Raw genomic sequence first — 17390 nt, 5'->3', positions numbered from 1 at the left:
GTTGGCGTAACTCTCGCGCTCAGGAAGGAGATCCCATTCACGTGCTTGTCGCGGACGTGGAAGGCGCGCTCAGGAATAAGTGTGGAAGGCGCGCTCCACGCCACACACACACACCCGTTGCCACCGCTTGTCTGTTGGGTCGTGAAAGGCGTGGTCGGGCGAGATCCCGTCAGCACACCAAGAGCGACGTACTGTACGTACGTATCTGGGATCCCTCCCGATAGGAAGGCCTGCAACTGCATATACCCGTCCGTCCGTCCGTTCGTCCATCCGTTTCATGAATGATACCCTGCAAAAAAAAATGATGAATGATACGGTCATAGTACGTACTACTACGTATGAGACGGGGGAGGAGGACCACGCACGGTCGTATTCTGCATAGGAATACGACCCACCGAATAGGCAGGCAAATACAGTAGGTGGTAGCTGGTACACGACAAGGGGTCGATGGAAACGTGGACGAAGATGGATCGCAGCAGCCCTAGCTAGCTAGACGACTGAATACCACAGTACGTCGTACACCATCTTCAACGCCCACTACTGTTACTCTGGGTACGTACTACACCTCTCGCGACACGGACGAGAGAGAGAGAGTCACAGTTAAGACGCACACGTCGGCTACTGTAGGCACGACGAGACGGCTCACAGCTCCGTCCTGTACTGTTGTAGTATCAAAGTAAACAAGACAAAGAGGAGACACGAATGATTCTCTTAGATATATTGCAATGTGGGAGACCCACTTATATACATGTTGAATGAGTGTGTTGGGGAGACATCTCTTCTCCAACAGACATCTCCTGGAAGGCATCCCTCCCATACAATTGATCACATGTTTTTATTTCTCAAGAAGGGTGACCATCCGTCCCTAGGTGGTCTTGGGGGATTTTAATGAAATTTCGTATTCTTTAAAAAAATACGGTGGTAATACGATACCAAATGGAATGATGAGGGATTACCCTTTTATTTGGAGAAGAGGCGAAATTCGAGAGCGCCTTGATGGGGTCGTTTGCAACATAGGGTGGGCACATAAATTCCCTAGATCGGCAGTGATCAATGAAGAACATGTTTATTTGGATCATCGTTCGCTGGTCTTGGATATGGATTATTTAGCTGACGGTGTCTTCATACGACCAGAGGGGTGTGTAAAATAACTTGAAGCCAGATGGTGATCAAGGTAGAGACAGTCACTGAAATTGTTAAGGCTTCGTGAAAAAAAAGCAAAGTTAGCAGGTACTATTGGCCCTTCTTTTGCTGATCGAACACGAGCCGTGCAAGCTGATTTGCACATCTGGGATCGTGAAACTCTCAAGGGCCTGAGACGGAGAATTAATAATTAAAAAAAGAGTTAGAGAGACTGAGGTGTGGTCCTCTGAATACAGAGTCTCGTTGCAGACAAAAGGAGATTATTATGGTAATTGAGAATCTGTTGGACCAAGAGGAAATCTTCTAGATACAAAGAGGTCGTGCAAATTGGTTAACGCAGCCATGCCTAGAAAAAAGAGAAATAATATTAAAAAACTGTTAGATGATTCTAGGATTTGGAGAAAGGATACGGAGCTAAAGGATCACATCGCTTGTTATTTTTTTCGAAGCTCTTCACATCGGGAGTTTAGTATCTTTTTGGCAGGAGAGTGCCTACTGAAATGAACAATGTTCTTCTTGCCCCTTATATGGCTGAAGATGTTTGTAAGGCGTTGTTTGATACCAGGGACTTAAAAGCTCGAGGCCCAGATGGTCTCCATGCTATCTTGTATAAAAGATTTTGGTTCATGTTAGGGGATGAACTAATTGAGGAGGTTTTGCAAGCAATCAATACATGCACTATCCCAAATGGGTGAAATGATATTGTGATTTCACAAGTTAAAGTGTGTAGAGATGCTCCGTCAGAGCAGAAGCGTCCAACCTCTCTGGGCGTGGCATTGGGTTGGTTTGGGTTGTCCGGTTTGGTTTCCTCAGCTGTACGTATTGGTTACTCCATGGTTAGGTGCGGTGCGGGAGGGCGAGCCCTCAGCCGAGTCTCAAGATGGCAATGGGCTTCGAAACCCGTGTCCCCCCGGGTTTTTACCCTATTAGGGGACGGGGATGTGCGTTTTTTCATCCCCGTGGAGCTGTTGTTGGGCATATTATACAACTCGACACATTTCGTGGGTTTGCACCCGTTTCGGTAGTTCCCGAACCCGAAACCCGGAAAACGCGGCAAAATACATTTTTTTTACCAAGCACTGATCCGGCGTGGCCCAATCCAAAGCTATCGAGCCCCCCACCCCAAGCGTCGATGGTCAAACCAACCCCTCGCTGGGTGGCCAGTATCGCTTGCTCCCTCCCCCCTCGATCGAGCCATCATCTCTCTCTCTCTCTCTCACACACACACACACACAGAATACCTAATCCTAAACCTAGGACCCCAACCGCCGCCTGGCTTGATCCCATCTTGCAAGATCCGCCGACCACGACTTGCGCCGGCGAGCCTCCTCGCTTGGCATCTTCTCCACCGCCGCCGGTCTGATCTGGAGAAAGGGCGCCGCCACCGGTGACGAACCCCATGGTAGCCTCTTCACGTCCCAAGTCAGGTGAAAGGGCGCCGCCGCCGTTGCCGCCGGCGCAGTCTGTAGCCACCCGTCGCCTTCCTCTCTCAACAAAATGGATTCAGAATCCTTGTACAAATAATATGCGGTGTTTTTTTGAGGTCAGCATATTGAAGGATACATGTACAAATTGCTACTGTTTTAGTAGACTTGCAAGAAAAACATATAGTAGAGTCCAAATTGCTACTGCCATTATGTCCAAAATAAGACACCAAAGCTTATAATTATGTTTTTATTCTTTTTGATAGGTTAATTGATTCATTGACGACACCGTCAACAAAAACTACAATTGTACATTTAGTTACAGGCAGTGTGCCTAAATCTAAGGATGTTTCCTTATATATGTCGATTTTTCCGTGGGTTTAGAAAACCCGATGAGTTTTGGGGACGGGCGAAAAACTAGCCCCGTGCATAATGACAGGAAGGGCACAAGTTTATGATTTTCTCGTGAGGATGGGTTTGAAAAAGCAAAACCCGATGGATTTCATCCCGGTTGCCATCTTGAGCTGAGTCCAATACTATGGTGAGCTGAGTCCAATACTTGCCTGAAGCTGTCAAGATCAAATCCGTCGACAACTGAGGAAAGGCGTGCCTTCCTCACGTTCATCACGTTCAGCTTTAATGTGGACAGGTGTGCTGCTAGATTTCTAATGTGAAAAGCACCCCGCAGCTCGGACCCACTTCGCCTTGTCGCTCTAGCTATCTACCCTACCGCAACAAGATACGGATACGGATACGGATACGAATACAAAAAAGTCCGTGCTTTGCATACATCCTATCGAATACCCGCTTCCGTGGCCTCGGATCGCAATGAATGAATGACACCCTAGTATATACAGTGCCGCTGTCCGCTACACCTTGTAGGTTAGAGCAACTCCAACGGTCCGATCCAAACGGACGGCGATTTCGTCTGTTTTTTATTCATTTGGGTAGGCCGTCCGCCCTGTGTCCGTCCTATTTTTCATATGGATCGGCAGCGCGCCCAACGCGCCTACCTATATATGCAGGCGTGGCCGGCTAGCCGCCCAATTTTACATTGCATTCAACATATTGTGAAATGAAAATTTAATAAGCAAAATAGTTTAGCCGCCCAAATAAATAGTATAGTTTTACAGATCAAATAGAAATAAAAATGTTCACATAGTTTTGCAAACGAATAAAAGAAGATACATTTATTAGTTGCCAACATGAGTCCACATATGCTCAACCAAATCATTTTGCAGTTGCACGTGAGTTTTCCAATCATGCATGTCTTCATGAAACTGAGTGAACTGCTCAAATGTTGCCGCTACTCCATGCTCAGGCACAACATTCTCACCCTGAAACTGAAAGCCTTGATTGCATAGACGTTCCGGGCGCTCGTATTCTACAATCATATTGTGCATGATCACACAAGCAGTCATCACCTCCTATAGTTTCTGCGTGCTCCAAGTATTAGCAGGATACCGGACGGTACCCCATCGAGATTGCAAAACACCAAAGGCACGCTCGACATCCTTTCTAGCCCTCTCTTGCTCTTGGTCAAATCTTTTCCTTTTCTCTCCGATAGAATTGGGTATTGTCTTTACAATAACAGTCTTGTTTCCAGACTTGGTTTATGTGGTACAATACCACATAGTAACTCATCCATCACGATTCACGACGCTGCAGGCAGCCACTTGTTTGCCATCCCCAAAGGAGGATCCAAGGTACTACTACTGTACCACCGTTGACCACCGTACCACAACGGAACAACACACACTACTAGTAGTATCCATTTCTTTTCACCATTCCAGCATAATTATCCGGGAATGTTATCTGAGGACCATAAACATCTCGCATGAAAATAAAAATCCCATGCTTTCTAGCAAAAATGCAAATAATGCCATCCCCACTGCCATCTGCCACCGGTCGCGGTCCTAATTTATGTTGCCACAAACATAAAAACATAAACATAAAACCGTGGCATGCAATGCAATGCGCATCATCATGGCGCGCAGGCACAAACTTTACTTACAACCGCCAACCACCGACATGGACATGGGCCTTCTGTCCATGTACTGTGGCATATTTTTCAAATGACTACTGATTTTGCTACTTCCAAATTATGCTAAGAAAGCAGACCATGTACTGCTACCTAGCTAATGATGATTTCTTACCTTCAGCCTTTGCCTTTTACCTTGAGCTGCACACCAAAATCACTACCTGTAAAACACAACCCCTAAATAATTAATTCAGTGTAACCGAGAAAAAGAGAGATGAAAGGAGGAAATCCTTAACCAGCAGAGGAATTAGCTCATTAGCACTATATTCTGTAGATATGTATTCGAGATAGCAGATAAAATTTCTTTCTTTTTTAACATGTGATAGTTGAGAATTTCTTTTACCGGCACAAGACCAGATCTGATAAGAGAGGGGACGATCGGTACCAACCTGGGTCGGTGGACAACAACAATGTGCACGGCACCAACGAGACGGTAGCCTGCCATGGAATCAGCTCTCCGCAGCGCTGAACCACCTCTCCCCAGCGCCAAATCCTGCACCAGTCCAGCTGAAATGAAGCACGCAATTCAGTGCAACGAAAAGAAGCCTGCATTGTAAAAATTCTCAGATGTTGTTTTCAGAATTGCAGCAATGTTACAAGCATATAAGCTCTCAAAGTACCACATGTACATTAAAATTAAAGAAACAGTAATTCTATTCTACTCGGCGTTGAACCTCCTCTCCCCAACAGAAACGAAACACGCTATTCTGCAGTGTAAAATTCTTAGAGATTGAGTTCAGTTCACACAGTGGCATTGTTACAACAATATGCAAACTATGCGGCCAGGATGACGAGACTCTCCACCACCTCCTCGTTGGGTGCGTTTTCTCGCGCATCATTTGGCATGACATCTTGGCCTGGTGCCGCATGCCCGCAATGCCGCCCGATGGCAACACCAACTTCTTCAAATGGTGGACGGCGACAAAGACAAATGTGCCGGCAACAAGCCTTCGCAAGGGTCTCAACTCCCTAACCATCCTCACTTCATGGGCCATATGGAAGCACCGCAACGCAATCCTCTTCGACAACGCAACACCCTCCCATGACAACCTTCTGGACGGCATCAAACAGGAGGCGAAACTACGGGCAAGAGCCGGTGCCAAAGGGCTCAACAGGATCATTCTTGTAAGATAAACTGTAAACTTGGAGGCTGAGCATCCTCCTACTTCTCTCTACTCACCCCTGCGCCCGCCATCTATTGTGTACGATGCCCGGGACGCTAACCTTGTACTCTATCCCACCCTACCAATGAAATGATACGCAATCTCGCGTATTCGAGAAAAAAAATTGTTACACCAATATGGCGCTCGGAGTGCTGGGCGGCACCGGAGACCGCTGGCAACGGCCGGAGGAAAAAATGAACAGAAACCGCACCGATTGACTACAGTTTCAGGTTCAAATCTTGCATCTTCTTCTCCTCTTTATTAGAAGTATATCCTTGAGTATTGCTCTCTCGCTACTTTGCGCTTCAGCGTCATTATTATGAAGCCTATATGTCTATAATATGAAAGATGAGAAACCAGGTGTGCCTGATACTGAAGAACAACAGCTAAGTAAATGGCCCAGAGAACTCGACGGAGGGAGCGCTCGCGGATGCGGGGCTGCGCCAAGGGCCGACCCTCCTCAATGGTCTCCGTTGGTGTGGTCATCAGCCATGGCGAGCGAAACGGGCAGAGAAGAGAAAGGAGGAAAAGGAAGAGGCGTGGGATGTGGGATTGGGCGTGCAACTGCCTCCCTTGGTGGGGAAGGAACAAAACACTGTCCATTTCCTTCACCATTCCACCATCATTACGACCGTTGAGTTCCCCAGGATCAACATCTGACAGTGGCAGTTTTCACATGAAAAATGCTATTGCATTTGCTGCAAACAAACATAAACAGCGGCATCATCATCATCGGCCAGGCTGCCTTTGGTTGGCAGCAAACCTAACAACCTTTTTCTTTATATAAACACTCGCACGACCACACAAAAAAGCTACACATGTCAAGTCATCTTCACCACCACCAATCCACTTCCTTCCCAGGTACTTACTGTACTAGTAGTAGTAGTAGTAGGATACATCTCAAGGAACAAGAGAAGCACGATTACACACTATGGCAAACACAAATTATGATCCATCGATCGATGCTACTAAGGGCCCAAAAGAATACAATACAGTGCTTCCTTTTCTCTCCTCTCCGGTGCAGCAAGGAGAACCCACCCCGCCAGCCCCTTCCTTCCCGCCCAGTCATTATCATACCTTCGACAGCGCTTCATCGTCTTGGTGGCAAGATGGAAGCTTCTGGGCGGTGTTAGATGAAAAACTACTGCAATGTACGTCTGCCAGCATCGTCTGGTTTCATAGCAACCCAGCTAGCATGGCACCAGGGTCGTTATATGTTGTCGCCGGCACCGCTGCTGGAGGCAGCTGTGGTTGTTGTGGAGTGGGAGGGGGGGCCACTCGAGCCCTCGGGATGTCGATCAAATGTTCCTTGATATACTCCTTCAACCTGTTCAGCGGAAAATAAGTACGAGATCAGCATTTGTTTTTCTTTCCAGTATAAGCCATAACCATGAATGAATTGCTGCTGACTCTAGAGGTGAAAGGAGGAAGGAAGGTATACTCGAATGTCAGGTTTTGATCTCCTGATGCAACTGTTAGCCGGAGCTGACTTCTGTCTTGGGGATCTGTTTCAACTCTCACCTGCAAAATGGTCAAAGGGCATCAGATTAGAAACCTAAAATTTATAACTAGATGAAATCATAGCTTATAAGACAAAACTGAAGATGGCACCCCAAGTACTAAAATGGGACAGCACATAAAAGCATGCATATTTCAAGGATTAGCTAAGAATTTATCCTAGCTAATTGCTCGATGTATCAGAAATATTCAGGTGTAACATTGTCCTACATGGTAGTAGTTAACAGGACAATTTCCTAAGAGATTCAGTGAACCAATGAAGCCGCTGTACATAAGTATACTGAACTATACATTACCCTAGCTAGTAAGAAGGATGATGCAGCATAAGCTGCATAGTAGAACAGAGATGCACCGCGTCACCAGTAGCACAAGAGGCTAGAAAAAAAAAACCCACAAAAGCCACATGCACAGTCTTCTAATTTTCTATTGGGCTATTTGGCATGTTGAAATGTATCTTAAATAATGGCAGGCATGTATTGGTTTGTGCAGTCAACTTGGCTTGAGCTTCTTATCTTACGTCTAACCCAACGGTGCTAGCTAGTCAACATATTGTGTAGATAACGGACATGATGCCAGAGTAGCTCAGTAACTGAGAGACTGGTTGTATACAACAGCTTAGTTTCTTCCCAGAGGGATACCCAAACTAGCAATTCAATGGACTGATCGCCAGGATACTTACCAGACAAAGCGCGGCATTGGTTGTTTCCGAAAAGAATGTAGCACATGCCACCATGTTGTTCGGGTTGGTATCCTAGTAAAACGAACAAGTTCAATAATTCGAAATTAAAGAGCTAAAAAAACATGGGGGAATGGAGCAACATACAAGTCCAGGAGTAACTGCCAGGTGAAGGCTCAAGAGAAGGCTAGCCATCTCAGGAATAGGTAATGGTTTTACACCTCTAACCTGTGTGTTCACATAAAAAAAAAGGGTTCATTAGAAAGGCTGATCCAGTAAGCCCTTAATCAAGTAATGCTGATGATCACTACTAGTACTTAGAAGTTCACTAGTCCATAACACAGGTGAGTCCTTACCACTTCTTGAACCTTGAGTGACTGAACATTCCATGTTTTCCAATGGGCGAAAAAATCTTCAGGGGAAAGAGTTATAGGTTGCAAGAATTTATGCAACAGAATAGGAAGTCGAAGTTTAGCGTTCACCTGAGTAAGCAAAGCAAATACACTGCTGTTACATTGTGAGAAAACAAAAGAATATCTGAACTCTCGGGAAAAATGATGGCATAAAACAATCACCAGTGCAGCTCCATGTTTATATGAGAAATCAAGAACAGCAACATCTCTACTCGCGCGGAGATTTGTAACCTCGACTGGGATTTGCACCTGAAGAACATAGAAAAATGAAAATGAAATTAATTCAGGAAAGAAAACATGGAAAACGTGAATTGTACTGCAGCGCGTGGTACCTGTGCTCTAGGAGGAATAGTATCAGGTACTGACGAGAGTTCCACTTTAAAATGGCTAGGAGGCAAAATCAAAGCCCTCAATGACAAAAGGGGCGAAGTATTTTTATTCCCCAGGAAAAGAATAAGACGACCATGATGGGCCCGCCACTCTGCTTTTAAACCAATCTAGAGGTAGGGAAAAAGACCACACAGAGGGTTCAGGCAGCAGAGATAAGAAATGCTCAAAAGGAGGAAAAAAGATCAACGACTTCTGCAAACCTGGATGTTAGGATCCTCATACAGAACTCCACTATCTTTCGTGCACAATATATTAAACTTCTCCTCCACATTGACAATTGGCTGTAGAAAACAGAGTTGGTCAGCAGAAGAAAGCAGCCAGCACATATAAAACTGAATGACAGTATGACATATTCTGCTGATGCCGCCACTAAATAGTGAGCATACAGCCATGAAATAGTTCCATATAAAGACACTAATGTTATGAGAAAGTATTGTAATACCTGAACAGAGTTGGACTGGTCCTCAAGGGTAGCTAGTGCCAAGTCACCTACTGGACTTTGATTAGCCTCCAATCCTTGAGCAGGAATTTGCTCTACAGCAGCAGGAGGACCCTCTATTGCAAGAGGGCCCAAAAGGTCTGCAAGGAGGTCTGCTTGAGAAGCAGGACGAGATGCAGGAGGCTCAACTTTACTAACAGGAGCGGGCTCAGTGATGATCTCGACATTTCTCTGAACTTCGACGGGAGCACCATTTTCTTTTGGAGCTTCTACCGCTGTTTCTTCATGACTGACATTGCTCTCCTGAATATCATAAATATTGCTTAAATGAAACTCACGAATGATGCCCAATGTATTTCATAACTAAGTAAGAAGGTCATACTTCAGCAATGTTTTGACTTGGCATCTTCACAAGAGTTAGATGATTAGCAGCTGGTGCTGGTCCGTTTACAGGGGGCTGAGCAGCTACAACAATAGCACTGGATGATTGTTGCTGACTTCGTAGTTTTATGGCACTCTGCTCTGCTGTGTCAACTTCAGCATCTTCAGCCTTTTTCAACAGAGCAGACTAGATTCGACATGCAAATACATAATTAAAAAGTTAACATGAATCCTTCTTGATGTACCGGCAAATATGAGTACACATTACACGACTAACAGGTAAACAGGATACATGTTTACCTCACGTTCAGGAAATTTTGGCATTTCAGCCAATACATCAGCCAAAGCAGGACCCTTTCTGCTTAGTTCAAAATATTCAACTGCTCTCTGCTGAATTTCAACATCGATATAACTTTCATGCCTGAAATGTAACGTAAGCGTAAAAAAAACTTCACAGACATAAAAAAGGTGGCGTGTCATCAAAGCAGAATGAGTAAACTGGTACTTTTTAAATATTGTCAGGATTTGTTGCTGCAGTCCCGCATCAGGAGGCTGAGTGTGCATAAGTATCTTGGCATAGGCTGAGATAATAATGGCAACAGTACTTGACCTGATGAAAAATCAGAGAATTAAATTTTTACATTAGAGCAGAAAAAAGAAGTTACTCAAGGAAGTCCTTTTTACAACTTACGATACTGTTGGAAGCCTGTCATTTATAATGGTAAACAACTCCTTGGGGCTACAACTAGGTCTTTGGGCCAAAAGGTGGCCATACTCTCCAAGAAGGTAAGCACTGACCTGTATTGGCACGAGAGTAGGATAATGTGAAGTAAAACACAATACAGACAAGAAGGGTGGACACTTGGTAGGTAGATTGGATTCCTTTATGACAGACAAATAAAAGGCATAACGAAAAGTCCAAGTTTAAATGAGGTCAATCATGAATAAAGGTATGTTTTATTTACTTATCAACACTTCAACAGACTGTACTGCTAGTTAAACACAGGTTTATAGTGGGGCTCTACAAATTAAAACGATCGAGCAGTTCTGAAAAATCAAACTTCATGATACTAGCACAACAAGTTCAGGTCATGTAAAATACCTTGACCATGGTCTCATGCAAAGCAGGCTTGTCAAGGTATTCCCTCGCCTTAGCTGCAGCATATGCCTGAGAAAGTTACGAGTCAAACATCAGGTCCATCAAACAGTACTGAGAAGATCCGGCAAAAGTGGAATCAGAAATATGCAAGAACCTGAAGATCCTCATTGTTGGTGACAAATTGCACCACTCGATACCATATATCATCACTTACAAAATCTCCCGCTTTGTCTATCAACTGAAGTATAACATCAACATACCTACACAAACAATAGTTAGATATGCCCAACACTTCGCAATGACCTGAAGCTACAGAAATAAGAAATCAGCATAAATTAGTGTGTCCTTCTCTCCAGTTATTACTCTACACAAAGTGCAGCAACCCAATACAGAAATATCAGCTTTGTAGCCTGGTCAAGGTAAACCCATTTTAGGTGAACAGCTACTTGATCGGGTTTGCAGGTTACTGGCTGTGCATGCAAAAATACCGCATGTAGCATGTATGTAACGAATACATGCAAGGCAATTTAACTTTCAAGTTCAATAAGCAATACCAAACAGTGAAATATGGTCTGATCCCGTCGTAAAAATTCTTTACCATGAAAGATTTGGAGCAAACTTCTCTGCAAGAATGGCTGCCTTCAGAGCCAGCTCTTCACGCATTGCAAATTCAGCTGTGTTAAGATACTGAGGAAAATGAAGATAATAAATTAAGAACAGCACAGTAAGTATTAACAGGTGCCTACTTAGAAAAAAATCGTTTGCAGGACCATTATCACAACATGAGTTACCTGCAACAACTCCTCAACAATTTCCTTTGCATTTGTAACATCACACATGCCATACAGCAAATCAAGAGCCCGCCTTCTAATGCTGCATGATAGAAAACACATAAACATTAGCACACCAAGTGTAGGTAAACATGTGAAAACATACTGAATTAATAAAAAAGATGCTAATAATATAAAACACCTCTTAAGTGGCCTGTGTACATAGCTGTGCACATCGTGTTAACTACTCAGTCATGATGGAGCTTAACACATAAGCACTGTTCTATTTTTAACACTGGGAGGGAGGGAGGGAGGGAGAGAATAGCAGAAGGCTGGTGGAGAAAACAGGGTTTCAAATGAAGCCAAAAAATATATGTGCCTCGAATCAAGCAGCATTTTAGTAGGAATCGTCTAATGGTACTTGGATATTCCAAAGAAACTGTTTTCAATGTAGTCAGATTCTAGGTCCAGCATATCGTGAATGTACTACTTCTCAGGAAGGATGTCAAACAAAATGTTCAAATAACAATTATTAATACAAGGTATGTACTCAGGCTTGCCTAAAGTAAAAAATATTAATTGCAGAAGAATTCACAAATTAGATTTAAGTGGCTTGGCTGTCACAAAAAGAATGCAGCAGGATACTCCCCTACATTGAAAAATAAGGTGAGGAGTTCCAAACTATCGACCTTAGGTCAAAATTGTGATCTGACTGGTTTGAACTTCTTTATATATTATTATTTTTTCAGTGTTAACCAGTTTATAATATCTATGCAACCACAGATGTTGGAAAGTCCTCAGGTACCTGATATCTGGATCCTTCAAAGACGTAATGATCTGAGCCTGGTGCCTTTTTATTATATCCTGTACATCTGTTACTAACAGCATTCTACTCATGTTCTCCTGTGAAGATGAATGGAATGTTGTTACATTATAGTAAAATTTACAGTCATGCAGTTTGATTCTAGTGCAATATCGGGAGACATATGGCGTAAAATCAAGTGAAGGCGCTATTGCAAAGGAACATGCTTAGCCACTTACCAGACCAAGATACCTAATATTGGGCTCCCTGACAGCAATAAACTTGCCGAGAAGAGCCACGCATTGGGACATCATCTCCTTTTCAGCATCAAGATGCATTACCTGCATTGAGGATAAGTATTGCACAACAATTTTTTATAAGGAAAAGGAAGAGATGCTTAAGCATAAGAGGCTGTCGAGATAAAATCTGAATTAAAAATTGATGTAGGAGAGGAAATGACAAGACAAGTTGCTACGAAAGAAAATAAACAGTAGAAGCCCAAAAAGATAGCACGAACCCACCAGAGCAAGAGCTTCAAAGAGGACAGCATGTGAGGCATTATTCTTGTTGACGTTTTTAACGACATCAGTACCCATCAAAATACGCTGTAAAACCTACAGAATTACAGGAACCATTATAATCCATGAACTATTTGTATATGTGGAGTACAGTAGTAAAAAGAGTTGTACCTCAAACAAAGCTCGCCTTGCACTAGGATCTTCAATGGTAGGGAAGTACTGAAGAGCTCTCATTGCCTTAACCTGAAATATTAATAAAATTAATTTTAAAAACTAATGAATGTGCAGAAAAATTGCATCCAACATGAACAGCAGGTATATATATTTCTTTGAACAACCCAGCATAAAAAGTAGATAATGGATGTGATATAATTCAATTTTAAGAAGACAATGGAAACAATGTGTCCTGCCAGGGCCACACAAGCATTGTGTAAAACTACCACCACTAAATAAAAACAGAACGTAATGTTCCAACCATAGCAACTCCACCAGCTTTGAGTTCAGAATATCATAAGATTTTGTTGCTTACCTAGTATGCACATCAGAGATTATGTAATATTAATTTATGGCTTGTGAAATGCGGCTTAGCATTGTAACTTTCTTTAGCCACAACCCAAGTACATGCTTAATAATTCACATCACATTTGCACACCGAACTCCAGAGATTCAAATGTTTACGATAACAAATCACAGAAAGAAGCATGCAGCTATTTATGTTTTTTCCCGGTCAAGCGCGATAGTAGGTAACAAACATAAATGGCACAAACCAATTATATGAAAATAAATCAGACACACAGTATTTGAAGACCAGCTGAAAAATAAAATCACAGGTATGCAATCAGAGTTGAAGGAGAGCAAGATTTCAGCAGGTTATGACCGAATAGATTCAACAATCTCCATACAAATTTATGCAGACCTAACTTTAACCAAGCTGGATGAGACAAGGAAAGAAAAGAAAATACCTGAAGCCAAGGAGATGGAATTCCATAGTAGGTGTATTCTTGGGGAATATCTTGGTTTCTTGCCATCCTCTCCAATATTCTTACACACTTTGGAAGGCAATTCCAATATGCTTCAGCATTATTAGATACTAGTGAGACAAAAAGGCTCATGACAGATGTCAGCACACCTAGATCACGCTCATCTAGAAGTTGTGCCATCCGATCAGACCTGACATACGAAATGCAATTAGCTAAGCAATTGTGTGCAGTGGGTAATAAAACTTCATGTTCCGTTATGTTAGTACCAGCCATCGATATTCACAACATCTGGGTTCTTCCTATAAAGTCGCAGAAGGCATAGAGCAGCCTTCTTTCTGACTACAGGCCGGCAGCTGCTTGAAATCTGATGAGTAGGTGTTTCATTAGTCCAATCACTCAAATAAGAAGATAGGGCTTGAAATCTGATGAGTAGGTATTATCCACTTACAAGAAGTTTCTGGACATCAGGGGCCAATGACTCAGAAAATTCTTTCCCACCAATATTACCTACCTGAAACGGATTTAATTAAGGAAATACACATAGAATAGAAGGCGCAAATTTTCTATTTCATTAAATAGCTGAGTAATGCACAATAATAAAAGCCACTTAACAAAGCCCAAAATAAAGTAAATTCTCATAATACTGGGAAATTTTGTCAGTGCAATTCAGGTTTTGGTTGTTAAATTCCTAAGGAGTAGTTTTTGCATCTTGATGTCCTTTTGCATCACTATCTTTTTCTGGTATCGAGTAACATTTCCCAAATGTGATGTCTGGTGTATGCAATAGTTAGAAAAGGATGTTTATAATAGTACTAGATTACATATTCGCAAAAGCAGTTCTATTTTATCAGATTTGTTCACAATAAAATGTCTACGAAATTCAAGTAAATCGAAAGAAGATACAGAGATAGAAGAGTAGAACAGGATGGCATACCATCGTCAATGCTAAGCACTGATAAGTCTCATTTCGTCCTATTATGTCATTGCGTACTGTATTTATGACCATCCTTAGAAAATCGTTATTCTCGTTAAGTAAACAAGATGTCACGATGTATCCAACCTGCAGCACAATCAAAAGGTAGCAATTAGGAAACAAATTGTACTACTGGAAAGGAGAGATAATTGAGAATTTCAAAGATGCGGCTTTCACCTGTTTCTCAGGATACTTCGGCGCGGATATCAAAGAAACAGTTTCCATATGTCCAAAATCAACATCGTAACCCAGCATATGTATATAAAGCATTTTCCAAACATACTTTTTCTTCTCGTAATGCGACAATCCCTGCAAGATGGCAGATAATGGTGCTTTTTAGTAAGGTTGATTTTCTGCTGCCTTAATTGCTACAATACATGCATATAGTATCAGTGCCAGCAGTACAACCCTGTGGGGTCAAACACACTGTTCTTGGTTTTAAATTCATGATGTTTTACTAGTATGATAACTTAGTTTTGTTAGAAGAAAAGCTGTGGGTTAAATGACCCTGCAGCCTCAACATTGCACCACCAGTCATGTGCTGACGAGACCAATACCACTTTACACTTAGGATTGTACATGTCTAGCACAACTGGCCTGACATGAAGAAGGTGTATATCGAAATATGGTAGGTCTTTATTTTAATCTGACTCTACAAACACCTGGTATGTGCAAGATGTATGCACACGTCCATCCATGTATGGATGAGGATTATACTGTTATGCAACTAGCAACTAATTGCTATATGATTTGGTTGGTTTTCACATCCTTCGGGAGAACTCCCGCCTATGTAATGGGGGTTATCACGCCTATTGTAATCAAGCATGAATTAATCAAGTTAATACAGTAGTTCTTAGTCTAGTTTAAGAGTATTTATCATAGTGCACGAGTGTGCATTACAGCAGCTTGATGCACATGCATTCAGGCATATGATGCTTTTCTAGCGGATCAGGCATATGATCACTGTTTGTTGTAGCACCAATTTCATATGTAGCAGTGCCACTTTGCCACAAAACACCGAACTAAGATACCACGGTGTGGAGCTTTGCTTTGTACTCCCTCCGTCCCATAATATAAGAACGTCTTTTATACTAGTGTAGTGTGAAAAACGCTCTTATATTATGGGACGGAAGGAGTAATTTATAGTGTGGGCACAAACTATATGTGCCAGCATCAATCAAACCTTTTCGCGAAACCGGCCCGAATTCTCCCAGATCGCGAAATGGAGGGGAGGGGAGGGGATGGTACCTTTTCGTTCTTGAAGCGGGTGCGGATGTTGCCGAGCTCCTTGTCGACGCGGAGGCGCTCCTGCTCCTTGTTGTGGCAGTTGCGGATGTCGCTGATGAAGACCGACAGCCCCCGCATCCCGGAGAGCGCCATCCCCTCTCTAGGGGAAGGCCCAGATCTGCTCGCCGCCGCGCGAGATCTGGCCGCCCTCTCTAGGAGGGGAGCAAAACCCTCTGACCGCGGGGCGCCGGAGTGGATCGGCGCGCGGAGGTGGGGGATTCGGTAGGGGAGGGAGACGACCGGCGACGGTGAGGAGGGGTTTTGATCTGGGCTGCCTGCCTCGCTTTTTCGCTGCTTTCTTTTCTTTCTTTCTGGATCCTCCTCCTCCCTGTCTCCAGTCTCCTCTCCTCCTGTCCTCCCTGGTTGGTTGGGCCGATATTTTAAAATGTTTGTCAAGCATATATATAAGCTTAGTTTTATTTCTGATTGTTTTCTACAGGGGTTATTTGATTTGTAGAGCACTAGTGTTTTTTTGAACGGTCACTGGGGGGAGAGCCTCCCCACCTGAATATATTACCACTCAAATGAGAGAACCGAGAGTTACAACATAGTTCAGATTACAGTTTTTTTCAGACAGAGGGGATTGCAGCGGAGAGAAAGTGTAGCCACTGCCTAGCAGCGGCACAATCTTCAGTTTTTTTAAACCTGAAGACCCAGATAGAGAAGTCTGCTACAATGTTTCTTATCGTTACTCGGGGGTGGGTGATCTTCGTTTCTGAACACAAGAGCGTTTCTCGAGTCCCATAGCTTCCATGAAACTGTCAAGGCCACTGATGGCCAGATGTTGGGGTTGAGACTCTGAACTGACGGTTGTTGGTGGAGAGCGTCGAGGGATGACGGTTGTTGGTGGAGAGCGTCCAGGAGCAGTTGGAGATGAGGTGGAGGGCATCTTCACACGGATCTTGACATCGTGGGCATGCAGCCGATTGAGCAATATGCTTGTGAAACATGTTAGCCTTCATATTTAGGCGATTGTGAAGGAGAAGCCAGGCGAAGATTTTGACTTTGATCGGGACCTTGGAGGACCAGACAAAATCATGATGAGGATCGAAGGAGTCTTGCGCCACAATGCTGGAGTAGGCATTTTTGGCTGAGAAGGGAAGCCTATGCGTGAGTGGCCGCTCGTCTTGTCTGTCCGAGTGTTGAAAATCCTGCAGCAACAACAAAACACAGTCCAACTCGCGAGCAGCAGCATTAGTAAGACGGTTCCGTAGGTTTGATAATAAGTTGTTTTGCCAGATTGTAGCCACTAACACCTTGTCATCTATGGAGTGCGAGTAGAGGTGTGGGAAGGCTTTGTGGAGCGGGCAGCTGAGAAGCCATTTGTCCAGCCAAAAAAGGTGGAGAGATGATGACCCACAAGTGTAGGGGAT

The 17390-nt window shown here is 43.4% G+C and overlaps 1 protein-coding gene across 2 annotated transcripts; it reads right to left on the bottom strand.

The window, feature by feature from the left end:
• Positions 1-6497: 6497 nt before the first annotated feature.
• LOC125511691 (AP-2 complex subunit alpha-1) lies at positions 6498-16393 on the bottom strand. 2 transcript variants are annotated; one of them, XM_087522373.1, is made up of 27 exons: positions 15979-16392; positions 14908-15039; positions 14692-14817; positions 14206-14268; positions 14024-14121; positions 13740-13947; positions 12949-13020; positions 12781-12873; positions 12499-12600; positions 12263-12360; positions 11479-11560; positions 11286-11374; positions 10842-10947; positions 10691-10756; positions 10280-10386; positions 10094-10198; positions 9889-10009; positions 9590-9775; positions 9211-9510; positions 8969-9049; positions 8711-8875; positions 8541-8627; positions 8322-8447; positions 8113-8193; positions 7969-8040; positions 7213-7292; positions 6498-7098 (listed from the first exon to the last, which is right to left on the bottom strand). In XM_087522373.1, the coding sequence occupies exons 1-27, from the start codon at positions 16108-16110 to the stop codon at positions 6948-6950; spliced, it is 3129 nt and encodes a 1042-aa protein (XP_087378499.1). In that variant the 5' UTR covers positions 16111-16392; the 3' UTR covers positions 6498-6947. The 2 variants fall into 2 exon arrangements, with proteins under 2 accessions (XP_087378499.1, XP_087378498.1); XM_087522372.1 differs by having other exon boundaries at positions 9889-10198; positions 15979-16393.
• Positions 16394-17390: the final 997 nt, after the last annotated feature.

Source organism: Triticum urartu, chromosome 5A, assembly GCF_056163025.1.
Source record: "Triticum urartu cultivar PI428250 chromosome 5A, HENAU_Tu73, whole genome shotgun sequence".
Classification (NCBI taxonomy): Eukaryota; Viridiplantae; Streptophyta; class Magnoliopsida; order Poales; family Poaceae; genus Triticum; species Triticum urartu.
The sequence above is the reverse complement of the archived record's forward strand: the minus strand, read 5'-3'. Positions and strand labels throughout refer to the sequence as shown.